This window comes from Sceloporus occidentalis, unplaced genomic scaffold (assembly GCF_023333645.1).
Source record: "Sceloporus occidentalis isolate IW3139 unplaced genomic scaffold, rSceOcc1.0.p SCAF_198, whole genome shotgun sequence".
In the NCBI taxonomy this organism is placed as follows: Eukaryota; Metazoa; Chordata; class Lepidosauria; order Squamata; family Phrynosomatidae; genus Sceloporus; species Sceloporus occidentalis.
In genome coordinates, this window is record NW_028317178.1 from 284700 (window position 1) to 310674 (window position 25975).

At 39.4% G+C, this 25975-nt stretch overlaps 2 protein-coding genes across 2 annotated transcripts; one reads left to right on the forward strand and one right to left on the reverse strand.

Annotated features, from left to right (window-relative positions):
• Nucleotides 1–665: 665 nt before the first annotated feature.
• Nucleotides 666–4374, reverse strand: LOC149278181 (peroxiredoxin-like 2A). The gene is made up of 5 exons (XM_089502216.1): nt 4230–4374; nt 3283–3374; nt 1972–2112; nt 1478–1642; nt 666–770 (listed from the first exon to the last, which is right to left on the reverse strand). Exons 1-5 carry the CDS (start codon nt 4372–4374, stop codon nt 666–668), a joined length of 648 nt encoding a protein of 215 aa, XP_089358342.1.
• A 13056-nt stretch (nt 4375–17430) lies between these two features.
• LOC149278182 (S-adenosylmethionine synthase-like) lies at nt 17431–25509 on the forward strand. Its single transcript, XM_089502217.1, has 10 exons — nt 17431–17509; nt 19236–19451; nt 22841–22918; nt 23106–23228; nt 23587–23699; nt 23821–23964; nt 24093–24311; nt 24406–24588; nt 24767–24900; nt 25407–25509. Exons 1-10 carry the CDS (start codon nt 17431–17433, stop codon nt 25507–25509), a joined length of 1392 nt encoding a protein of 463 aa, XP_089358343.1.
• The last annotated feature ends 466 nt before the right edge of the window (nt 25510–25975 follow it).

Consider the following 25975-nt stretch of genomic DNA (forward strand, 5'->3'; position numbering starts at 1 on the left):
ACAACGCATGGCTTATAATAAATAATAAAAATATAAAAAAACAGTAAGTATATATAAAAAAAAAAAATACATGAAAAAATAAATGAACTATGCATGATGTCATAGGAAGATCTGTCTACACCGCACGAGACGTTTCCATCCATGTTACGGACACGAGAGCCGACATTCCGAGACCCTGAGCCAAGAATGCGACGCATGGCTTATAATAAAAATATTTAAAAAAAAAACAAAAAAAAAAACATAATAAAAAAGTATATATATAAAAAAATAAATGAAATACACATGATGTCATAGGAATATCTGTCTGCATCGCACAAGATATTTCCATCTATGTTACGGACATAAAAGCGGTTATTCAGAGACCCTGAGCTAAGAACGCAAGATATAAAAAATATATAATTTAAATAAATGAATTAAAACGGAAAAATAGAAACTGAGGTTGATGAGTTGTGGAACAGGAACAGTTGAAAAGTATAGTTTTTTGTTTTGAGGGAAGGATTTGAAACGAAACAAAATATATTGGGACAATCAGAAAAAAAAAAAAAAAAAAAAAAAAAAACGACAAGTAGAAACCTCTCTCTCTGTTGTATTTTTTTATTTTTTTTTTTTAATTTATTTTTAAAAATTACTAGGACAAAAGATCACGGGAGAGAAATGCTACTCGGCTACTCCTCCTTCGTGCCATTTTTTATCTTTCGAGCTGCCTCAAGGACAGCCGTCAAGTTTGCTTTATCTCCAAATTCCTTCTCTCGGTGCTCAAGAAGAACGCCCTGCAGATTAAAAAAAAAAAAAAAAAAAAAAAAAAAATCTATTAGTAGGGACAGAAATTGCATAATCTGGAGGAAATTTCAAAATTAATTTAAAAAAAATCATATTAATAAAATAAAAATGTAAGGAGAAAATTTAGCTCCGAGATTCTGATGAAAGAACAAGCACTTGATCACGAAAGGATATCGAGGGGAGGGCGAGGATTCTTGACCCCAATCTTTCATATTTAAAGTCAATATTTACATTCCCATGCCTTCCGTCGACATGGCTCATTGCTAACCGAACATGAGAAACACTGGGTGAAGGCAGAGGGACTTCTTCAATATTTGGGGGGACGGGAGAAAAAAAAATATATATAAAAAATATATATATTTTTTTTTTATTAATTATTTTACTTTTTTCACTTTCCAGAATGTAGGATTCCCCCCCCCCCCCTTTTCTTTCTTTCCAGAAAAGGAGATAATCTAAAACGCTGCGGGGTTGGTCTGGACTTCAACCTTTGGCTATTGTGTTACTACTTCTGCTTATTAGTTTCTATTTTTGGCAATTAATCAGATTCACACACATACAATAAAACAAAACAAAAAAAAAAAAACAAAGATTTGACAACCAATTAGTTTCAAATTGTATCAAAATTGAATAAAAATATATATAAAGTTCCCTTTCCATTAACTTTAAATTTAAAAAAAAAAAGTGTTTTATTTTTTACCTGATTTCCAGCCCCAATCACAAAAATTCCCCCAAGAACATATCCTTCTCCTTCGAGGTTTCCCGTAAAGCCGTCTTTCCAAGCCCGGCGAAAGTTCTGCCACACACCCAGCCGTATAAATCCCAGCAACATCATTTTCCTTTTTTGAGGACCGTAGAAGCCTTTCTGAACAAAAAAAAAGGAAAGGGAATTGGTAAAAAAAAAAATAAAAAAAAAAAAATCTATAAAATATAAACAAACAAAAATAAATAAGAGACTGACTTATGCTTTCATAAGGGTGTTACTTAATATGCTATTTTTCCCCCACCAGGGTTAGTTATACAAAGGCCACATTTTCCACCAAAATGATCAAGAATTAAAAAAAAAGGTAAATATATATAAATAATAAAAAAAAAAAAAAAAAAATGAAATAAAAATAAAAAAATAAAATTTCTAAAAATTAAAATCTACGATCCCGTGTTTAAAATCCCACCATGGGAGGGTCTCGCCGATACCTTTGGATCAAGAAAGATTTCTCCCTTGAAGTAGGGTTGAAAATCCTCAACTTCAGTCCCGATCTTCTCTTTCACCACGGCGTACATCGGAACCCCGAGCTGCTCCAGCTGTGGTTTCAGAGCAGACAGCCCCGCCGCCTCCTGCAACGGGATCACAATTGATGCGTTTCCTCACGGACATCTCTAAAGAGGTCCCATCCGATTGGCCGAGTCTACCGATTGGCTTATTCAAAGAGCCAATCGGTGGAGTGAACCATTGAACCACTGAGGAGCTGCAGCTTCTCACTAAACTTTTTTCTTTAATCATTATTACTCAAAAATAATTAACTCCGCAACCTAACAAAGGTGATTGGCTTATTCAAAGCAGCCAATCAGTGGCACAAGTTGTTGGACCATGGAGGAGATGGGGAGCTGCAGCTTCTCCCCAAGGTATTTTTTTCTCCTTTACTATATTATATATAGTGCAGGCAGACAGCGTTTCTACCCAAGAAGACTCCGTTAAGATGCTTGACAAAAGACCCTTGGCTTGGAACCGTTGCCAGCTGCACTAGGGAAGCACGCACTGGAAAAGCGCGCATGCACTGGAGAGGTTGCGTAATTGATCGGCAGGAAAGCAGAAAATCTGACCACATCCCTACCGTGTAGAAGACCAATACAAGGAACAATATTGGGGATAAAATTCATATTAACAGGGAAAAAAAAGTTACATAAAAATGTAAACTTCTGTTCATTGTGTAAAAAAAAAAAACAAACAAAAAAAAACCCACACAAATGTAAAAAATATAAAAAAAAAAAAAAAAAAAAAAAAAGCTGAAATCCAAACTCTCCAAATTTTGCTTTATTCATAATAAACTTTTTTTGCTAAATCCTAGAAAAGGCTCCACTTAACCGTGGGGGCATATAATGATAATACCGCCTTAACACAACACGCGCGAAGGAGGGGAATTCCCTTTGAAGCAAAGTTTACAAAACACGCAGGTAAAAAAATCTCTTAATCGTCGCCTCCCGACGGGCGGCATTGTTTCTATAATCTCCGGGGTTTAAAAAAAACGCGTCGGGTAAAATCCATCTAAATATCTCCTGATCTGTCAAAGTCTTAGTATAGAAAAGAGTGATACAAATATAGGTTTTTGGCCAAAGGATTTGCTTAAAGGAGAAAAAAATAAATAAATCTATTTTGCAAATTTACAGAAAAAATAAAATTGTAAAATTAATAATTTTATAATTAAAAATTAATTGTAAAATGTTTCTATACATGTGAAAGATTTACAACATATACATAAATAAAAAAAACAAAAAAAAAAACTTTACCTCTCTGCACAGAAAGCAGCCTGGCCGACGGACAGCCATAATTACAGCGCCATTTTTTCCCCATAATTCCTTGGCTTTGAAAGACTTGGGCTCTGCGGAAGACAGAAGATGAAATAAAATATAAAAAATTCTAGATTTTGATACAAATATTTATTGGTTGACAACGATTATTCCCCTCCCCCCTTTTTTTTGGCTCGATTATTGACTCATTAGTAAACATTTTTTTTTTTTGGGGACAGACACAAGAAGTCAAGCTGGTTCCACAAGATGCCGGAGATATATCTTCGGCCTCCGGGTTCACAGCCCGGCTGTCTACAAGAGGTCGGCTCTGCGGGTGCAATTGTTGTAAACAACAGCTGGGAGGGATGATTATGAGAAAATATTTAGCAATAACTAAAAAAATAACTCTCCAAAGTTCAAAGCTCCAAACCAGGTGGAGATTAATGGCTGGAAAAGCCTAGTAGAACGTTTAGAAAGACCATTTGGACACAAACGGGTCACCAACGAGGTACTAGAGCCCCATGAATGGATGACCATGACAAGGAGAAGAACACATGCCAAGGAACGAAGCAGAGAACGCTGCGGAGAAAGACTAGACTTGGACCTCAATGCTCCACCAAGACCCGAAGGAGAGTTCCTCAACGTCTATTTACCCTCCCGGGACATGGAAGAAGAGATAGTAGGTTCCACCTTGCGGAGAAGAGCTCCAGAACCCGACATTCTTGGTGTGATGTCTCTGGAGAGCCCACAAAGACCTGGCTGTTGGTGAAACTAGTTCATTGTGGTATAGCTCCAGAGCGTAACCAGAGAGTATAGAGGGCTCGGCCCATTTTGACCCCATCTTTAGGTATTGTCTTCTCCTTTCTTTAGATCATCTTGGTTTCTCTACAGCAATACAACAAAAATAATAATTGGAGCCGGTCACCTCAGATCCTTCCACTCCTTACCATCACTAAAGGTTTTCAGGTCTATCTTCGCTAAATATTCCAAGGTGGCCTCTTCGGTTTTGGTGAGAAAATAGTCTGTGTTGGCCAGGATTATCCCGGCTACCGCGGCCCCTAGAGCACCGATGCTGATGGACCACAATCCCATGGTGAAGAACTCAGACTCTGGAAGGACAACCATCTCTGAAATTATAATAGCCAATACAATTCTATTCATTAAATGTTTTTTGTCCCCCCCCCCCCCAAAATTATATATATTAGATTTTTTATTTTTTTTTAAATAAATAAATGCTGTAATGAAGTAAAAATAAAAAAAGATAAATAATAATTTTGTTAATTTACCAGCCTTAGCTGTCCCCCCCCCCCCAAATAAAATAATAATAAAAAAAAAAATTAAATATATGCCATTACAAAAATAAAATAGATAAATAATAATTTAGCTAATTTACCGGTCAAATAAATAAATAAATAAATAAATAAAAAATAATCAGATTTTTTTGGGGTCTGCTTCAGCATAGCTTTCACACAGAAGTTAAAGAGTTAAGCAGGGACCAAGGACAAGGCTGCCGAGTTACAAAGGTCGGGAACGTGCTCAGGGAGACAAAGTTGTAAACGTTCATTGATTGTCGGCTACCCGTCGGACCTCGGCGACCGGAATAATGAATCCGCAGCACAGGAACCGGTTTCAAAGCGATAAACGCGCTTTATAGTAACCTGGCGCGGGGGCCGACACGGGCTGGCTGGGATCTGACACCTGCCGCTGGAATTTAGGTCACAAGAAACTTAAAGGGGCCGAGACGCTTTTAGGGAAAATTAAATTGTAAAAAAAATTAAAAAGATAAAATATATAATAATAATAAAATAACTATAAATTGTAATATGTGGGATTTGGGAGAAGCTTTTCTGCATATCTGCCAAGTTTCCATGTTTAGTTAGGCCAGTCCCTCTACCAAACCCCTAATGCGCCTCTCTTTCCTCCCCTGATGCCCCTCTTTTCTCGGAGGTCAGAATGTTTGCTGGGTCTGAGGGGATCGCAGGGTTCTACAGCCCTAATAATGTGTATAGAAACAGCAGGAACCGGCTTTATAAATTAAACCGGGGTCAATAAACCCCATTATTATTCTTCTAAATGCCCCACTCTGTTAAATAAATAGCCCCGCCTCTAGCCACACCCCCTAGAACAAAAAGTGCCCATCTTTGGCCATTTCAAACATCAGAGAGTCAACGAGTCTTTGGAATTTAACCGTTTGGTTTCCTCCACTAGCCCCCCCCCCCCCCCGATATCAACGAATGAAGTCAGAACCCGTCTAGAAGTACCCGGAAAACGTGCAATTTAACCCCGACGCCCCTACTGGACAGATTGCAAATCCTGCACCCACATAAGATCTGCACGTTTCAGCTGCTGGCGCTCATCACCAAGCATCACCGTCCCTTTAATGACTTTACTGAGGCGTTAGTACATACATGGACCAGCCTCCCAGCGGAAGCGGTAGAACGTGCACGGGATAGGCGTACGGCTCCTGAATCTAAGATGAGACCAACGACCGACTATGGTTCGAGTCTCTACAGCATTCCATATCGTGGAAAACAGATAGGAGCATTAGCACAGCTTAGCGAATCAGCCCCCTTATTACCCAGCACTTTTATTTTTCCCCCAAGGTGAATTTTTATCCCAATCTCCCCCCTGATCGCCGATCGACAAATTAGAGATTTTTGGGTTCTTGCCTCGAAGTAAAGAAAAAAAAAAAAAAAGTGGCTTCGCAGAGATTCCGATCCGTTTCAAGTATTAACCCTTTAAAGAGCCAGGAAGAACGAGTCACACGCCCCAAGGAGCGGACGCGAAACGCTACCTACATCGACCTGCGCGATACCGACCGAAGATCATAACCGCAACCAAATATTACATAAGTGATATATTCCCCCCCCCCGAAAAAAAAAACAAAACAATAGATTGCAAGCTCTTGCGACGAGAGCCCTGGCTTTATGCCGCCGACTTTCCTTTCGCGATCAGATCCTTTTACTGCCCCCTGGGGTATCGGAATGGCCTTCAATGATTAACCCTTTACAGGCCAGAAGGGAGGTTGGGGGGGGCAGGGGGTGAATAATGAACCTCTCAACCCTCTGACAATTTAAAGGGGTTACTGAGAATGTAAGCCATAGAGTAGATTGATAGATAGGATTAGATTGTAAGCTCTTTGGGCTACTTACAGGTATGCTGGTTTCTGGAGGGCTCAGCTTTGCATTGCAGCAGCTCCCAGCGCTGGTGGTAAAAATCCCAACAGAGTTCCTTCTCCCCTCCTTCCAAGGCACCTGATCTATGCACCAGTAACAATGTCACACAGACATACATGGCACAAGCTGCCTGTGCATTTAATAGAGCACTTTCAGGGGGCGGGGCCTGCGCTCAGAGCGAGGCCGCCGCGAACCGGAAGTTCTCTCCTTACATGTTAAAGCCTCTCGCTCCTGAGCAATGAGCATGTCAGTTCCACTGCCTGGGCAGCAGATCAAAGAAAAAAAAAAAAATCATCTAAATTGTAAAATTAATACATTTTCATGAATGATTTATTTATATACTTCCATAAAGTTTTAAGGGAAAAAAGAATTGGAAAGATACAATGTATTCTGGGGAGGAAAAACAAATGTATCCATGATAAAGTCTTTATAAATGTAATTATACATTTTATTCAATAAATCCAAAATAAACTTAAAATCATTTATGTATTATTTCATAATTTATTGGCGTTAGTATTTTATTGAATATTTAGAAATAATTTATTTTTTTTTTATTGTTGGGAATTTCGTGGAAAAATGATGAATTTAAAAAAAAATCAATAAAAATCTAGATTTGAAATAAAAAAAATCTATAAAATAATAAATAATTTAAATTATTTGGGAAGTGAGCTTCAATCAGGAGATTTTCCCCCTGGAAACCAACTCGGACCGCCAGCTGACGCCACTTATGTCATTTTTATGTTTTTCACGTTAAATTTGTCCTCCCCGGAACGCTCCCTTTGGCGTGCGCGGCCCTTTAAAGCCCTCGCATACCGATCTTCTTAATGGCGTTTACGAGACTCTCGGAATGTTCAGAGTCTTTAATTAGTACCTCTCCTGCGTGACAGATGCCGATCATCGCCCAGAAACATAAATAAAATCACAGGATGCCTTTAAGGGTTAATGCGCTACGTCTGACAGCCAATGAGACGCTTTGCACGTCATATGGATTGATGTGTCGGGATAGTCTGTAGGGTGTATTCGCCAAAGGACTAGGTTTCGGGAGAACGTTTCAAACTTTGATGAAGGACCCATCCCAGGTTAGTAACCCCCCCCCCCCGATAGGTCCAAAGTTTCAAGGAGATGGGTCGGGGGTCTCGGGATGACGCCCCCAGAAGCTAGAAGAGACCTCCTTAAGCTTAATGCTGTCAAAATCATTAGAAATGTGTTGGTTGGTTGGTTGATGCGCAGAAGACTCTTCCCGTCGTTTGAAACGATTGTGGTATTTTTTTTTAGACAAATTCCGATTCGTAGAAATTTTAATTTTTTACAAAAATTGGCCAATATCGTTAATTATTAAGAATGTCCAGAAACGAGGAACTCCCCTCCCCCGGTGAAACAAACGGCAACGAAGCAGAGAGCTCTGAGTTTTCATTTGAATTTTGTTGCCTTTTCACTCACGCTCTCTCATTCACTCTCTGTGACACTCTCATTCATTCTCTCTCACACTCTCTCATTCACACTCATGCTCTCACGAGCTCTCATTCACTCTCACAGTCTCATTCATTCTCTCTCATACTCTCAGATTCTCTCATTCACTCTCACGCTCTCTCATTCACTCTCACAGTCTCATTCATTCTCTCTCATACTCTCAGATTCTCTCATTCACTCTCACGCTCTCTCATTCACTCTCTCTCTCACTCTCATGCTCTCATTCATTCTCTCACACTCTCTCACATTCACTCTCTCCCACACTCTCATTCACTCTCTCTCACACTCACTGTCTCATGCTTCATTCTGGAGTACTTCAGCAAAAGAGCAGAGCCACAGCACCCCCCCCAGTGTTGGGAAGCAGCTGTTTGCCCCGTGACATTAAACTGTCCCTTTAGAAATGCATTTTTTAGGCACAAAGGAGTCTGGTTTTTTTAAGATGCAAGAATAAAAAATACAATTTTCATTACGGGACTGCAGATGTTCGTTTACGTGGAACTGCAGGTAGTCCGTAAATTACTTTTATCACCCGATATGAGAAAATAATTAGCGTAATTAACATTATTTAATCCTGTAAAGAGTCTCGGCTTAGCGAGTTAATAATAAGAGCCCCGCGGTCGGGAAAATAACATCTGTGGAGCGCGGATATAAAAGGACTATTTTACCGGACAGAATATACCTGATAGATTTTTTATACATATATTTTATGTATTTTATACATTTTTTTAAATAATTTCCAGAACATAAGTTCTGATTGTATCTGGGAAATATCTGGGTTTGCTCCCCGAGTCCTCAAGAGTTAAAACCCAGGGTTAATGGGCAGATTCTCAGGGGTTTTACCCCAGTCTTGGGGTGAAGGGGCAGATTCTCAGGGTTTTACCCCAGTCTTGGGGTGAAGGGGCAGATTCTCAGGGTTTTACCCCAGTCTTGGGGTGAATGGGCAGATTCTCAGGGTTTTTACCCCAGTCTCGGGGTGAACAGGCAGATTCTCAAGGTTTTTACCCCAGTCTCGGGGTGAACGGGCCGATTCTCAGGGTTTTACCCCAGTCTTGGGGTGAAGGGGCAGATTCTCAGGGTTTTACCCCAGTCTTGGGGTGAATGGGCAGATTCTCAGGGTTTTTACCCCAGTCTCGGGGTGAACAGGCAGATTCTCAAGGTTTTTACCCCAGTCTCGGGGTGAACGGGCCGATTCTCAGGGTTTTTACCCCAGTCTTGGGGTGAATGGGCAGATTCTCAGGGTTTTTGCCCCAGTCTCAGGGTTAATGGGTAGATTCTCAAGGTTAATGATCAGATTCTTAGGGATTTACCCCAATCTCAGTGACTTGAGATGAATGGGTAGATTCTCGGGGTTTTACCCCAGTCTCGGGGGCAGATTCTCAGGGCTTTTACTCCATTTTCAGGGTTTCAGAGTGAATGGGCAGATTCTCAGGGTTCTTACCCCATTTAAAGGGTCACAGGGTGAATAAGCAGATTCGGGGTTTTTACCCCAATCTCAGGGTCTCTGGGTAAATGGGCAGATTCTCAGAACTCTCCCTGCTGCATCACAGCTGGAATCCCTGCTGACAACTCACAGTTTCCATAAGGGGTGTACACGGAGTCATTTGGCTTCCATCATTAGTCACTACAATAGCATTTTTTTTTCTCATGGGCTATTAAAGGGTTAACATTTAAAAAGTTTCAGGCTTGCATTTCGAAACCAAATTTAACAAAAAGTAGTGATTATCTTTCTAATTTCACGGCAGGTAATGGATTATACCATCCTGGTTTTGCCACCTTTTGCCGATGATCCCAGCTCTAGCAAGGCTATAATAAAAATATATAAAAAAAAAAAATAAATAAAAAAAATGGCATTAAAAATAAAGAAAATGTAAAAAAATACAATAAAAAATAAAATAAATTAAAAAAAAAAATTAAAAATACATTTAGAAAATACAATAAAAAAATTACATTAAGAATAAAGAAAAAATGCAATAAAAAAAAAAAAAAATTACATTATAAATGAATACAATAAAATTTTATTTAAAAAAAATAAATAAATGGAAAATAAATCTATTATTCGGAGAGGACGGCACCCAAGGGCTTTTGGTTATCTCAAAATTCTATCGTCTGTAAATTTTGTTGAGTTTGCGTGATCTCGCGTGTCATCTCGTGGACAGATTATATCTTTCTTAAGAAAACATACGTGTTTACATGGTTAGGAAACAAACACAAGATGCGGAATTGGCTCGATGTGGCTTCCCGTTGTGTGTCTTGGCTCAGACGGAGACGCTTTTGTATATCTTGGTGGGCCTCCCGTGACTCATATCTATTTATATACCTCGGGGGGGGGGGGGTGAATAAATAAAATATTTATTGCTCAGACATGTCTCTCTAATTAATGGAAGGAAAGAAAAAAATTCCTTCATTAATCATCGGGGCTTGCCTATCGCTGCCTTCCATCATTTTTTGGATGGCTCCTGAAGTAATGGAAGGAGGGTCCAGGAAGTGGGCTACAACTTCTTGTTTGGGGCCGAGGTATTCCGATGGGGTCTACACCGAGGGATCATGGGAAGCGGACGGAAATTTGCATGAAATTCTACCTGTAGAGCCCTGAAGAATTTTTTTTTTTTTGTTATAACGGTCTTGTTGATGATTATTCCTCCCCTTTGGCTTACATACTCTTTGAATATCTCTCGAAATGATCTTCTGGTGAGGAAGTACGCGAGGATCAACCTTGAGATAAGCGGGCCTTTGCTCTTATCCTTCATCAAGTCGTCTAAGGAGCAAAACATTCTACCAGTTTTTTGGGGTTTTGATCATTTTAGGAACTTATTTTATTTTTATTAACTATTTTTTTAAATTATTATTAAAAAGAATAATACATTTTATTTTATGAAGCCGTTCCCTGCTGTTTCTATACACATTATCGGGGCTTTTAGGGCTGTAGAACCCTGCGATCCCCTCATACCCAGCAAACATTCTGACCTCCTAGAAAAGAGGGGGCATTGGGGAGGAAAGAGGGACTGGCCTAGCTCGGATGTCTTCTTGATCAGATGAGGTCTGCAGCCTTTTGTGCGTGTCTCGACGTGACCTGCATCCTCCGTGATGAATAATATTAATAATAATGAATCGGCAGATCAGACTGGTGGCGTAACCACCACGCCCGGGCGACCCCTGCGGCCGCTTGCCCCCTTTAAATCAGCTGTCTCTGCTCGCCAAGGGCCCGGCGGCTTGCCGCTCTGGAACTCGCACACTCGCCATTGCCGCGTCATGTAAAGTGACCCCACTGCGTTCCGGCCTCACACAACGGGCACTGGGGAGGTAGAAACGCGGTCACGTTACTCAACAGGCGGTAAAATTGAGGCCACAGAGAAAGCTGCGGGCAAGGTGAGGGGTTTGCGAGAGGGAGGGAGTGAGTGGGAGGGCGTATGTGTGAATGTATGATGGAATGAGAATGTATGTATAAGTGTGTGGCTTATAATGAATGTATATGGGTAAATGTATATGAGCATGAATGGGTAAATGTATATGAGCATGAATGTATATGGGTAAATGTATATGAGCACGAATGTATATGTGTAAATGAGCACGAATGTATATGGGTAAATGTATATGAGCACGAATGTATATGTGTAAATGAGCACGAATGTATATGTGTAAATGTATATGAGCATGAATGTTTACCTGTATAGGCGTGACCATGAATGTGTAAGTGCTTAAGAGCAAAAGATGGCACTGATAAGCTGTTTGATGGGCAAAGGTGGCACTGTTGGACATGTTGTTTGGGAAGTTGGGGGCCCCGGGGGCATTCTTCACACCGGGGCCCTGTGGTTTCTAGTTACCCCCCTGGTTCAGCCCCATGCGCCTGTCTAGCCGGTCCGTTTCTCCTGCTGTAAAGACTCGAATCAGTCGTTGGTCTCGTCTTAGATTCAGGAGCCGTATGTCTATCCCATGCATGTTTAATATCCTCACTGTATTACCCTCCACCACTTCTGCCAGGAGGCTGTTCCATTGATCCACCACCCTCTCAGTTAAGCAAAACTTCCTTCCATTCCATCTCAGCCTCTGACCCTCTAGTGTTAGATTAAAGTCTCTTTTTGTAGCATTTCTCCTCCCTTGAAATGAGCTCTCAATATAATTTGGAGTGAAGCTGCCCCCTAGTGGGCAAATGTGATTGACACAGTGGAGCAAGACGATAAAAAGGAATTAAACGCCGGGGTTAACTATTAAGGAGAAAACCTTTAATGACGTGTTTAACCCATGAGAAAAAAAACAACTTAACTTAATTTATTAAAACTAGATATATCGGGGTAATTGTTTTTCAGTAACTGCAATTTACCCAGATTGCAGAATATTTTTATTCATATAAAAAATAAAGACTAAAAGTGTAAAGTTTGGAGAAAATACTCATTTCTATCAGTGTAAATTAACCCAAGAAGGGGTAAATGGGCTGAGTTTTAGCTTATTTGGTGGTTATCGCTGAAAGAGTAGTAGATAGGCATAACCGCCTACCAGCAGAAGTGGTAAGAGCTAATACAGTGAGGGCAATTTAAATACGCATGGCGTAGGTTGACAAGGTGGGCTGAAGGGGGCTTCTCTGCGGGCAATAGTGGTGTCTATGGGTCACCTAGGATACCATACAGTATTATGGGGTGGGCGGTTGAAGCTGCTGTTCCACTAGGACTAAAAAAATATATTTCTCTCGCTGGCACATTAAGCAAGTAAAACTTAGCAGATCTGTCATTTTATTCTTTCCTCTGAAGGTTTATTCACAGAAACGTTTAAGATGCTCGCTTTGCCTGCTTTTGCGTCACATGACAATTAAGTGTTCCCGGCAAAAATGAGGAGTTATTAAAGAGTTACTTCCGAGAAGGGCTTGGGGGCATTCAGCTGGACTGGGAACGATGTTTCTAATACCGCATTCAGTCGTGAAAGAGTTAAGGTCCAGCGGAGTAGGTAAAGGCCCCCACCGGAAGGGAATGCCCGATCGCATTATTCAGGCATTCCTGTTATAACGGTGCACAGGCGCTCGCACTCGGTATCCAGCCAAGTTGATTTCTCCTCTAGATGAACAAATATTTTGCTTGTTGTCATAGCAACAGGGGCCAGCGGTGGATAGTCCAAGCTGCTCAACGTATTATGGTCCGTTCTCAGATCTCGGCAGGCCCTTCTTCGTCTTGCTTCGCGGCACCTTCTGCGTTTCTGCCGGCGGCGTCGTTTGCAGGTAGTCCAGGATCTGTAGGACCGGCGCGGTTTTCTTCTTCTTCAGGAGCTCCTGGCTCCGGCGGGCGCTCCTCCGCGCCGACGGCGGCGTCTGCTTTGAGTTCTTTTGTTTCGTCTGATAGGTCCTCCCCGGGCGGACGCTCCACCAGCTCCTCCGTCTCCAGAGCTCCCGGAGGTGACCCCAAACTCTTCCGTTTGCCGCCCTGGGAGTAGATAAGATAAGAGTTGAGGTTTCCAGATGGCCACCAAATACCTGATGGGTCAATGAGTGGACTTCTTTTGGAACCAGAACCATCAGGACTTTGGGGCTGACTATGAGCTACTTACTACTCCCCCCCCCCCCGTTGTCCCCATCACTCCTGCGCGTTCATACCCCCTCAGGAATCATAAGGAAAGGCGCATGATGTCATCATAGGGCCGTTGAAGACCCCATGCTGACATCATGAGCATTACCTCATGCTTCCGGCACACCTTTAAGCACCGCAGTGATCAGATACATACAGCTGCCAGGGTCTCGTCATCCTCCTCCACGGTCGGCAGGTGCGGCGCCCCGAACTTTTCAGTCATTTCCGCCAAAGTCTTTTGGGGAAAATGCTCGGAAACCGCCTTCTGAAATAAAAAAAAAAAAAGGTAAAATAAAATAATATATATATATATATATATATATATCATTAAAGTAAAAAATAATAATAGGAAAAAATCTATATATAATAATAAAAGTCTATATATATATATCATTAAAGTAAAAAATAATAATAGGAAAAAATCTATATATAATAATAAAAATCTCTATATATATATTATTAAAGTAAATAATAATAATAGGAAAAAATCTATATATATATTATTAAAGTAAATAATAATAATAGGAAAAAATCTATATATAATAATAAAAATATATATATATATATATTATTAAAGTAAAAAATAATAATAGGAAAAAATCTATATATAATAATAAAAATCTATATATATATATTATTAAAGTAAATAATAATAATAGGAAAAAATCTATATATAATAATAAAAATCTATATATATATATTATTAAAGTAAATAATAATAATAGGAAAAAATCTATATATAATAATAAAAATCTATATATATATATATATTATTAAAGTAAATAATAATAATAGGAAAAAATCTATATATATATTATTAAAGTAAAAAAACCAAACTTTTATATTTCCTATATATGCCAAATACAGTAAAAATGTCATATTTTATATGGCGCCTTCATTCATTATTTGGGGCACATGGATAGTAAGGTTTCAATGCAGTCTGCACTAAAGCATTATGGGAAACGGAGGGAAATTTACACATGGTGTGATAAACGTGTAAGAAGGTTTCACTTTACTGGGAGGGTGGTAGATACATGGAACAGCTTTCCAGCAGAAGTGGTAAAGGGTAATACAGTGAGGGGGTGTTAACATGCATGTGATAGGCATACGGCTCCTGAATCTAAGACGAGGCCGGGGGCTGATGAAGCCGTTTCGGGCTCCTCTTACCCTTTGCTGTTCTTCAATCTTCTTCTGGATGAGGATCTCTTCTTGTTTCAGTTTTTCTAACATCTCCAGCTCCCGCCGGGCCTCCTCTCTCTCTCTTTCCAGCGCCTCCTTTTCCAGCATCCTCTTGAAAGGCAAAATAAAATACATACATTGTATATATATATATATATATATATATACACACTTAATGGGGAGGAATAATCCTGCAGATCCTGAGAACAGGAAGTTAAGACGGCCGCTACCATATGGAGACGTGGAGGGGGGGGGGTTCCTACGCCATTAAAGCCTACCTTTTCGTATTCGTCTAAGTTGCTGCGGTACTTGTAAATAAAGCTTGCCAGATATTGAATGGGGTCCATTGGTCTTCTCTCTGCCACTTCGGCGAGTCCTTCCGCCAAACATTTCCCCAGAGATCTCTTCAAATATTCCGAGTCCATTCCGGGGTGAGGAGCCTCTGTCGGGAATATAATTGTCGTTAGATTCAGAGAGCCCCATGCATGTTTTAACCCCCCTCACTGTATTAGCCTCTACCACCTCTGCTGGGAGGCTGTTCCGCCTATCCAATCACATGGAACGCTCATAGACGTTCAATGATAGCAAAGATGACCGAAGGAATGTATATTAAAGTGCTACTCTGGAGCTGCAGTGGGTCTGACGTTCCTCATCACTGATTGGCTGCTTGAACCAACCAATGTGTGGCAGGCAGACATATTTGGCCAAATGTGGAAAATAGCCGGGGAGGGTGGAAAATAGCCGGGGAGGGTGGGAAAAGGGGCAAATTCATATGAGGGGGGGGGGGTAATTGTAACTGGAAGAGCTTCTGCCCCCCAAAAATTCGGGGAGTTATGTATTAAAAAAAAAATAAAAAAAAAAAAAATCGGGTAGTAATTTTGGAGCAAACTTTGATAAGCAGTCTTGTTGGCATGGCAACCCACGGAATCTTGCTGCTGATTGGACCGGAACGGATGTGCTGAAGGTGATTATATAAATCAATACATAATAATAGCAATTTTGGTAAAATTAAAAAAATCCGTTAAAATTAGATAATGTGTCAATTCAGAAAAAAAAATAAAAAAAATGATAAAATATAGCAATTTGGTAAGGAAAATAAATTAAAAGTGTAAAATAGTAAAAAAAAAAAATACAAAATATAGCAATGTTGTAATAAAAAAAAAAATCGATTAAGCAAATTAATAAAATGATATATCAATTCAGAAACAATATAAAATCTAAGGCATGTATAATATTATAAAATAAAAAAAAAATAAAGCAGTTTGGTAAAGAGAAACTATTAGAAAGTATAACAATTTATTTATAAAATAAAGTCATTTATTGAACAGACTTAAAATGATGAAATATAGCAATTTGGAAAAGAAAATGTTTAATTTAACATAAAACAGTAATTTGAAGAAAACAGCTGTTACGAATACAAATCCAAACCCAAACACACATATGTGTAGATTTAGGGTTAAGTTATGAAAATTTCTCATTTTAATGTTTTTTTTTACCTGAAAATATCACGTTTCTTCCCTTTTTCCAGGCAATAGTATGCGTCCTTTTGGTTGCTAAGCACCGCCCGGAAGTGTAGGCACCACGCGATACGTTTATTTCTGCGACTTCCGGAGACCACAGTTCCACACGCTGCAGGCTCCAGCAAAATGGCAGCTTCCTGTAGAACGCAATCCAGCAATAGCTTTATTTAAAGTGTACAAAACGCCCTGCGAACAGCGCGTTGCCTAGCTACATGCTCAATGCATTTTATTCGGGACCTTTATTATAATTCCATGTTAATGCCTGAGAAAACGAATGCAATTATACTAAAAATAAATAAATATATATATATATATATATATATATATGTTTTTCCCCTTCCTGTAGTTTTTATTAAAATGTAGCGCCATCATATTCCGTAGCGCAGTACGTGTTTTATTATTTTTATTGAACGCTTTGATTTGGGGGTGGATTACAACAGCGACAAAAATACGTGTTTTTTTGGTAATAAAAATTAAAAAAAAAAATTTTTTTTGAAACATTAAGAAAAACCTTATTTTTAATTTCTTTTTATATATTAATGCCCAATTATATATTCATATATTTATTATTATTATTAAATATTATTATTTAAAAAAATATACATTTAATAATCAGAATCAGTTTTCTACTTTTCATGAATTCGTATTTTGTTATTAAGTTTTAGTGATTAATACGTAAAAAAAAAAAATATATATATATATATATATATATATATATAAAATATAATGATGATCCATTTCTTAAGGAATTGACAAATGAGTGAAAAGATTCATCCATTTAATAAGACGATAAATTAATACATTAAATTATTGGTTAATCAAGTTAATAATCAATTGATATAAATTGGACCACATAATTTATAAATGAATAATTATTGCAGTAATGTTACAAAATAATATATTAAAAAAACAAATAATAATTAAAAAAAAAATAATATATATATATATAAAAAAAAAAATAATAAAAAAAAAATATATATATATATATATATATATATATATCTCTGGTATCAAGTTACATCCATGCCGACTCATATTACATCATATTAACTTCATTTTTATTGTTTTTGGTCAATAAAAGTAAAGCACCACCCCCCCTGGATGATTTCATACAGCTGATTAAGCACCGTGTGGATGGGCGTTTCTATACGTATAGCTTGGAAGAGAGTGGGGAATGGGATAGAGACATTTAACTACAATCAGGGTGGTAGACACGTGGAGCAGCCTCCCAGCAGAGGTGTTAGAGGGAATTTAAACATGCATGGGACTCTTGAGAACGAGATTTCCCATAAACCCACTCGATATAAGCGCCGGGGACTTTCGCGTGTCCTGGAATGTAAGTGATCTGCTTTAATTGATGTAATTAACCCGGTTAGTTCATATCTAGAAAGCTTTTAAATATTTGGCACTGCAGACATATCCGGAGAGCCTGGCCTTCTGCGCGCGCATATGCCGGCCAAGAGGCAGCAACAGGTGGCAGCGTCTTAGATTCAGGAGCCATATACCTAGCCCATGCATGTTTAACCCCCTCTACCGCTTCTGCTGCAAGGCTGTTCCACTTATCTAATACCCCCTCGGGAAGCATACTTATTTCCGGGGTAGTCTAAGAATAAATCAGTTTTGGAACACCTTAAGAAAGCAGAAGAAAAAAAAATCTAAGAAGCTTCCAGTTACCCCTGCCCCTCGAGGGTTAAAATAAGTTTTTTTTAATTTTTTTTTTTTACGTGGGCCGGTGTCTCTTGACCAGTAAGAATCTCTTAAAGCTTCTCCACCCTTCGGCGAGACTCAGCTCCCGACCCCATTGGCTATCCCTGACACGCCTCCACAGATGGAGTGTTTACTACTGATACACTCGCCAAGACATTTGGGAACCTCGAGAGAAGAACCGTGCAGCTAAATATTTATTCAGTGACGTCCAATCTTACAGGTGGAAGACCTTCAGCCTATCAGCAATCCGATATCTGTTTTGAATAATATAGTTGTTTTTTTTTTAAATATGATATCCAATATTTTTTTTAATAATACCTGATTTTTTTTAATAATATTTACTCATTTTTTAATATATGATATATATATTTTTAATAATATCAGATGGTTTTTTTAGTAATATCAGATTTTTTTTTTAAATACCAGATAATATATTTAAAATATCTGGTATTTTTTTAATTACGAGAAAATATAATTTCTTTTAATAATATCAGATTTTTTAAAAATATCCAGTGAAGTATTTATTTTTATTATTATTATTTTTATTATTCTTAGTGGAGATAAATTGATCTCCAACAATTGACTGTGGCTCCAGAAAATAGGAAAATCTGATTTTAGTTGCATTGAAATATTTGAAGACATTTCGTATTAGAGATTTTTTTTCATTTAATTTGCCAAAAAAATTTTTTATTCTGGTTTTATTCTAAAAAAATAAATAAAAAATACTAGGCATGAAATTAAAGGTTTTCCTGTATTTCTCATTTCTAATTTCCCATTGTGCAGCGCTGCGGAGTATTATTATTAATAATTGTTATTTTTAGTACTACAAATGACTTGGGTTTGAAATGTGACAAAGTGACAAAAAAAAGCCAGACTATGACATCACAGCCTAGCGACCACCAGGCGACACGAGTAGATTTTCGGGCTCTGATATCTAAATGAGCCATCCCTTTAATGAATACTCTAATTTGCATGTAAGGGTTCATGATGATGTCATGAAGGGGTGGTGCTGTTATTGTTAACGTCGCTGTTATGATGTCAATTATATATGTTTACGTACATTCAAAAATTTCCAAAAAAGTTAAAACATTTCCCCAAAATTTGGAATTTGTATAAAAACAGAACCCCCCCCCCCCCAGGAAGCTTGAAAACAACAATCATGTCCTCGATCAGTAACAATTGTTATTGGGTTAATGTGCAGTCATACGCAAACAAGCAAAGGCATGCTGCGTTCCTCTGCCAAACAAGACACGTCTTCCCAGTCTTCTCCCGTGGTTATTCATAAACCTTCGCTCCCCGTATATATAGAGCAGCCCCTGCCTGACTGACGGGTCAGTGTGAGACACGGCCGTAAGCGGACGCTTCCTACAAACCCAGCAGCCACCACGTTACTGTCGACCTGCCGGCGACTGCTGGATCCGACACGGTTGCCTCAGAACTGTCAGCTGTCGGCCCGACCGTGGAGAACGAGGACACCATGAATGGACAGGGGGACCGTTCGACCGAGGAGACGTCCCCAGGAGACGTCACCTTCATGTTCACTTCGGAATCGGTAGGAGAAGGTCACCCGGGTAAGTAAAAGATCGACGTCTGGAGCCGTGTGTATTCTGAATCCATATGGGAACCCAGGTAGCTTCCTCCGCGTCTTCTATCGGTGAGAAACGTTCCCTTATCTGAACCTCTCGTAATTCTAGAATGTTGACCGCAAACTGTGGACGTAGAAGAACATCTGATCAATTTCTTCTAGATGTCTCCAAATTGACCAGGGTCTTACGTTTAGAATACAGATTAAATGTTGAATACGTGTAAATAACCGCAGGTCCTGTAATTCACCGAGATGCGTTGTGGATTGGCTCCGCGCCCAACAATCTGTTGTACAAACTTCTATGAATCCAGTGTAACATTCCTTCGAGCGGGTCAACCGCGGCATTGATAGCCTCGGGAGATATCGGAGCAGAGGTCTACCGTTGTCCTGAAACGGCATTTACGCATTTGAACGTGAAATGGGTATCTCTCAAATTTTTGGTTTAAATTTTAAATATTAAATAAAAAATAAATCATTTTAAAAGGGATCTCAAATTGTCGACAAAAAGAATAGAAGATAGCAACCAAAATATAAAAAAAAATGATATTTTATATCTTTTTTTTTTTTTCATTTTTGTATCTGCTAACATATGTTGACTTGAGATGGTCCCTCTATAGATGGTCATAGATGTAGGCGCTGGTCTCCTGTGTGATGATCAGGGTTCCTCATTAGAACCTTGAAAACCTTACGTTTTTGGTCTTCCTGCCTGAAATCTTGTGATCAAGAATATTTTTTTTTTGGGGGGGGGGGAGGACATCGAAACATCAGACTCTCTGGTGTGCTTGTAGGCCATTTTAAATTTAGCACGAGTTGTTAAGCAGCGTGTATGCGTTGAAGGACTTTGAGCGTGTTGCAAGCGGAGGCTCTGTGAATACAAGCTTCTGTTTACCGAAACAGGAGCACACAACACTTTGCTAACTTTACAGGTGCCCACATCCCTTATCCAACGCTGGACTCTTACCACACACCGAGGCCTTGTAACGCGCACGCGTGCGGCTTATCACGAACAAGAGCAAATATCTCAATTCTGAATCAGAAGGCAAATACCACGTAAAGAGAAAAAAAAAACAGGAGTGAAGGACACCTACAAACGAGGCAAAAACGCAAAGCTAATCTGTTTTTGGAACTTAGTAGAACAAATGGATATTTGCCGTGTTAGCTTAAAGAGAACACGGAGTCTTTAGTCGGCGTTGATACTTTTTATTGGGCCAACGTAGGAGAATACGTAAAGTTACATGAGCTTTTAGAACTCCAGAGGTATGTTCTTCAGATGGAATGGTGGAAATTGTAGACCTCAGTTGAAGAAGATTCCTCAGATGAAGTAGAAGTGACCCCAAAGGTCCCAATAGCTTATGAAACATCATATCTTCCTCCATATTGGCCCAATAAATGATATCAACTTCCACTGAAGATTCAGGAGTAGAGGGTTTAAATTCCTTCCTAGCCTGAAATCTTCTTGGATCTACTCATGGGATGGTTGACTTCAATTAACTATAAACATAAAAAAGGAATTTTAAAAAAATTCCCAAAATTTATTTTTTTTAATCACTTTTTTTAAACAATGGTTGTCTCAGAAGGACTTCTCCGCTTTTAAACCCCCCCTCCAAAAAAAAATGTCCTTAAATGACATCCTCATAAGCTTTCTCTTAGGACAGTCAGTTGTCACGCTTGAGAGGAATAGTTCGGACATTCGGCTTTGTAACCCCAGATGGGTTTATTTATAGAATGGATTATCCCGTCACTTCCAATGAACGTTACTCGAGCCGCTGCATCGAAAGCGCCTCTTGATCACTAGAAAGAGGAATAAACTTTCAGAAACATATCTATTTTAACTTTTTTTTTTTTTATGAAAATCTTTAAAATATTTCTTCTTAGTATTTCTTTTTGGAATTTATTTAGTCACCATAGAGTGTTGATAATAATAGTTAAAATAGATCAAGTTATTATTAAAACTTCTCCCAACTTCTCCCAACTATTTTAATCCAAAAAAAATCCCCAAAACATGAGATAGTAGACATAAAATAATGAAAAATTCTTAATTCTCTAAATTTGCGTTGTCCCAGGTCACATATAATGACAACTTAGTAAAGGATACTTCCTCTAAACCGATTCTACTCAAGTTACCTCTTATAGACCCATCGCTGTAATACAGACCCCCAACAGTCTGGTTTTGTTTAGAGGCACCATCATCTTGGAGTGTAAACCACGGTTGGGGCAACAGTAGCTTCCTGTAACTTTCATCAACCAACTGACATGAGGCTGTTGGGTTAAGACGCAGAAAAGGTCTTTGACCAAGTGTCTTTGGCCACACTTGACACCGAAATCCTGCCGCTTCGGGGCAACCTATATACATCTCGGCAAACTCAAAAAAACACCAATGGGTCATATTTGGACCACATAATTATATCTTGGGAGGGGGCTGAGACAGGGATGGCCACCATCCCCATGGCTCCTTAATGTTGCCTTGGACCCTCTTCTCCGAATGCTGACTTGCTCTTCTACATCTCCCATCCATCCACATCCCTACCCGATGTCCTTCAGCTACTAATGAATGATGGGAAAACCATGGGTTTCACGATCAACATGAAGAAACCTCATACACTCAGACATTCCCCATCAATGGGATTTCATTGGTCCAAACATTGCATTGATTATTTGGATACCCGCATTCTGAAAAACCCAACTCGTTTATATGTACTTAATGTCTCCTCGAATATCAAGTCTATACCAACAGAAATAAGAACATGCATCAACCTTTGGTGCTGCCCCCGGCCCGACCCCCTTCTTCTCATTTTCTTGGTGGACATCAGGGCTTGGTTTGTGGTGGGTGCGATATGACTATTGTTTCTACATAACTTTTGTTGATGGGCTTGGGTGTACAATGGTGTCTGCCCCATTCACCTAGAAGACAGATATCTGAGATTTTTTTTTAAATGCTTAAAATTTGTAAGAATTAGGAATCATAAATGTGCAAAATAGAAAACAAAATATCCTACAGGTATTAATAAAATGCCTATTGACCCCAACAATAAATGTGCTGAGTATAGCGCACATACCCTTAGGAACATGAGGTGAGTACCAAGTTCCTAAGTCATGAACGCTCAAGAGTATAGAACTGTACCGAGTAACTGATACCAGGGTTGTAACATTATCTGGAAAGGTCCGTTATAGAAGACCTATTGACGCATGTGTGTTTGGGGACAGGTCTTCCTAATTATATTCCCTCCAGGCTAAAATACACATGATCTTTTTATTCTGTGACCAGGAACGTCAAAGTGGTAGATTTTTTTTTACCAAATCTTTAAAAAAATTTTTTTTTTTGTTTAGATTTAAAAAAAAGCAGTGTTTAATGAAAAAAATAAATTCTCTTTTTAGATAAAATCTGTGATCAGATAAGCGATGCTGTTCTTGATGCCCATCTCCAGCAAGATCCAGATGCCAAGGTTGCCTGTGGTAAGATTGTCCATTGAGTCCATAAAACTGTGAACCAATGAAACACAAGTTTGAGTCTTTCTCGTAACCTCTTCCTATTTCCAGTTTCAAAAATGTACAAAAAAATTGGATGGAAATAAAGCAAGGAGGTGGTAAGGTGCCAAATCTTGGTTTCCCCATCAGCCGTATCTTCATGTTCTTCTTTTAGAGACGGTCTGCAAAACTGGGATGGTCCTGCTTTGTGGAGAAATCACGTCGAGAGCAGTCGTGGATTACCAAAAAGTTGTTCGAGATACCATTAAATATATTGGATATGACGATTCTGAAAAGGGTAAGCTGGCCGGAATGAATGGATAAAGGGGGGGGGCAAAAAAATAGCAAAATCTGCCTATAAGCTCAGTTGGACTTCCAGTTGTCGGCTTCCGACCACTTGTTCTATCATTATGTGGCTTTTCTATAGAAGTAGATTGTAGATGTTTCTTAAATAATGGCAGAACAACTTCAATTTAAACATTTTGGGTGAATGAGGAATGAATTCTTGAATTTAGAGGAGGTCGTTGCTGGGACGCAGTTAAACTTGAGGTTCTCCTAAGAAACGTTCTTTGGCTTGTAGGCTGGTTCATTTTCGGGTTTCATCTGGTGTGTCCTGCATCGGAACGAAGGAATAATTGTTGGTTTTGTCCGAACAGGTTTCGACTATAAGACGTGCAATGTCCTTGTAGCTTTGGAGCAACAGTCTCCTGATATAGCTCAAGGGGTCCATTTAGACCGAAAGGAAGAGGATATCGGAGCTGGCGATCAGGTTATTCAGTCTTCACCTGTTCTTCTAGATGCATCAAGGACAACAGTTGATCTAAATTTTGTCATGATTCTATGTAGTAATACTTTACCCCCAATACTCCCTCCAACCGTTTGTTTTGTAGGGTCTCATGTTCGGGTACGCAACCGATGAGACAGAAGAGTGTATGCCCCTGACCATAGTCCTGGCTCACAAGTTGAATGCAAAATTAGCAGAGTTAAGAAGAAACGGAACGCTTCCATGGCTCCGACCGGACTCCAAAACCCAGGTGATCAAGACTGAAATGTCTGTCCACCTATGTTTTTGAATCGTTGTTTCTCTGCCATGCTGTTGAGCCTTTACTTAACCCATTGGTTGAAGAAAAATGTTCTTGATTGGCTTTCCGTCTTAAACCAGGTGACCGTTCAGTACATACAAAGGAACGGAGCGGTTATCCCAGTCCGGGTCCACACCATTGTCATATCCGTACAGCACGATGAGACCATCACGCTTACCGATATGAAGGAGGCCTTAAAGGATAACGTCATAAAGTCTGTAGTACCTTCTAAGTACTTGGACGAGAAGACCATTTACCACCTCCAGCCCAGTGGCCGTTTTGTCATTGGTGGGCCACAGGTAACCTCAACGTCCGCCATTTTTATATTGACCTTTATTTGTTCTACCATATAGGTAAAGTGTAAAAAATGAACTTTTTTAACGTATATTTAAGGGGGATGCTGGTGTAACCGGTCGAAAAATTATCGTGGACACGTACGGGGGTTGGGGTGCCCACGGAGGAGGGGCTTTTTCCGGGAAGGACTACACAAAAGTGGACCGATCCGCTGCTTACGCTGCCCGTTGGGTAGCTAAATCATTGGTACATGCCAGGTTGTGCCGTCGGGTTCTCGTTCAGGTATGTACTGTTTTGTAGGCAAATTGTTTTCCCCAGAAATAAGAAAAAGCTTAGCCATGTTTCTAAGCAACCAGTAGGAAAATCACAACAATTTTATGAGAAAAATCTACAGAATCCAGAAAAAAAATACATTTGTAGTGTTGTCATGTTGTAACGATACTTTAACTTATTCCGGAAGGTCTCATACGCCATTGGGGTCGCCATTCCGCTGTCAGTATCTCTTTTTACGTACGGGACCTCGGAGAAGACCGAAAAGGAGCTACTGGATATTGTGGAACGCAACTTCGATCTACGACCTGGAGTCATCGTTAGGTAAGGATTTCTTTTTAAGCATTCAACAGTCATATCATGATCTCCAGAAATGACGGCGCTCATGGATACAACAGAACCTTCTACATAACGCCAGACAAAGTCACTGGGCTCACAACTGGAGACAGAGAGCCTTACATTTGACTGTCTACTGGTGGTTGAGCCAACACAGGAGCACCATGAGCCCAGCTTGTGGACCAGATCACACCAAGTCAACTGTCCATCAATAAATGTCCTTCAATAAATGTCCTCTCATTGGCTCGGGTGGCATTTTAGTTTAGTTTTCCAGATCCCCATTGTCTCATTTGATTAAAATAATAATGGGGTCCAAACATGATACATTTTTGTGGCTACCCGGTCCTAAAGACCATCATCAAAAGTTGAGGTTTGTGCATTTTTTTTTTTGGGGGGGGGGGTTGGATGACCAAAATTAATCTTGTGATTTGAAGACTTTCTATCCCATGTTTTGACAATCTCCCTCACGTTTTTTTTTTCTTGATCCAATGCAGAGATCTCGATTTAAAGAAACCAATTTACCAGAACACCGCGTGTTACGGCCATTTTGGACGATCCGGATTTTCCTGGGAAGTTCCCAAAGAGCTGATTTTTTAACACTCGGCACACGAACGAAGCTCCTGTCAATGAAGCAACCCCCCCCCCCCACTTAGAAATTCCAAAAGGACTGCGAAATAGAATGTTGTTCACCGATAATTCCAAAGGTGAAAGGAATTGCGAAAGAATGAGCTCGGGAATTATGTGCCTACAAACACGGAACGTAAAAAGCTCTCGAGCCAAAGTCAACACTACATCCCCCTACCTCGTGTTCCAGGAACCCGAGTTGGGTTTATATTATTGGCATCTGGATTACAGCCATTCAGCTATCACAATAGTCCAAAAAAATATTTATCAACTCAATAACCATTGATTTCCCCCCCACACTTTCTTGTTTCGACCACATTATGTATAATTTTTGTCAAGATGTCACAAAATAACAATTATTATGGAAAATTCGATGTCCGATATTCTCATGACTTAACCCAACTGGACTTTTTGTTTTATGGGTTGTATTGTTCCGCAA

Excerpts from the sequence above, each read along its gene's own strand:
- LOC149278181 (XM_089502216.1), bottom strand. The coding sequence starts at position 4,374 with ATGGGATTGTGGTCCATCAGCATCGGTGCTCTAGGGGCCGCGGTAGCC. Across the intron at positions 2,113-3,282 it reads GCTGCTTTCTGTGCAGAGAG|GAGGCGGCGGGGCTGTCTGC; the intron begins GTAAAGTTTTTT and ends ATCCCGTTGCAG. Across the intron at positions 1,643-1,971 it reads AAATCTTTCTTGATCCAAAG|AAAGGCTTCTACGGTCCTCA; the intron begins GTATCGGCGAGA and ends TTTTTTGTTCAG.
- LOC149278182 (XM_089502217.1), top strand. The coding sequence starts at position 17,431 with ATGCATGGGACTCTTGAGAACGAGATTTCCCATAAACCCACTCGATAT. Across the intron at positions 17,510-19,235 it reads ACTTTCGCGTGTCCTGGAAT|CGGACGCTTCCTACAAACCC; the intron begins GTAAGTGATCTG and ends CACGGCCGTAAG. Across the intron at positions 19,452-22,840 it reads GGTAGGAGAAGGTCACCCGG|ATAAAATCTGTGATCAGATA; the intron begins GTAAGTAAAAGA and ends TTCTCTTTTTAG.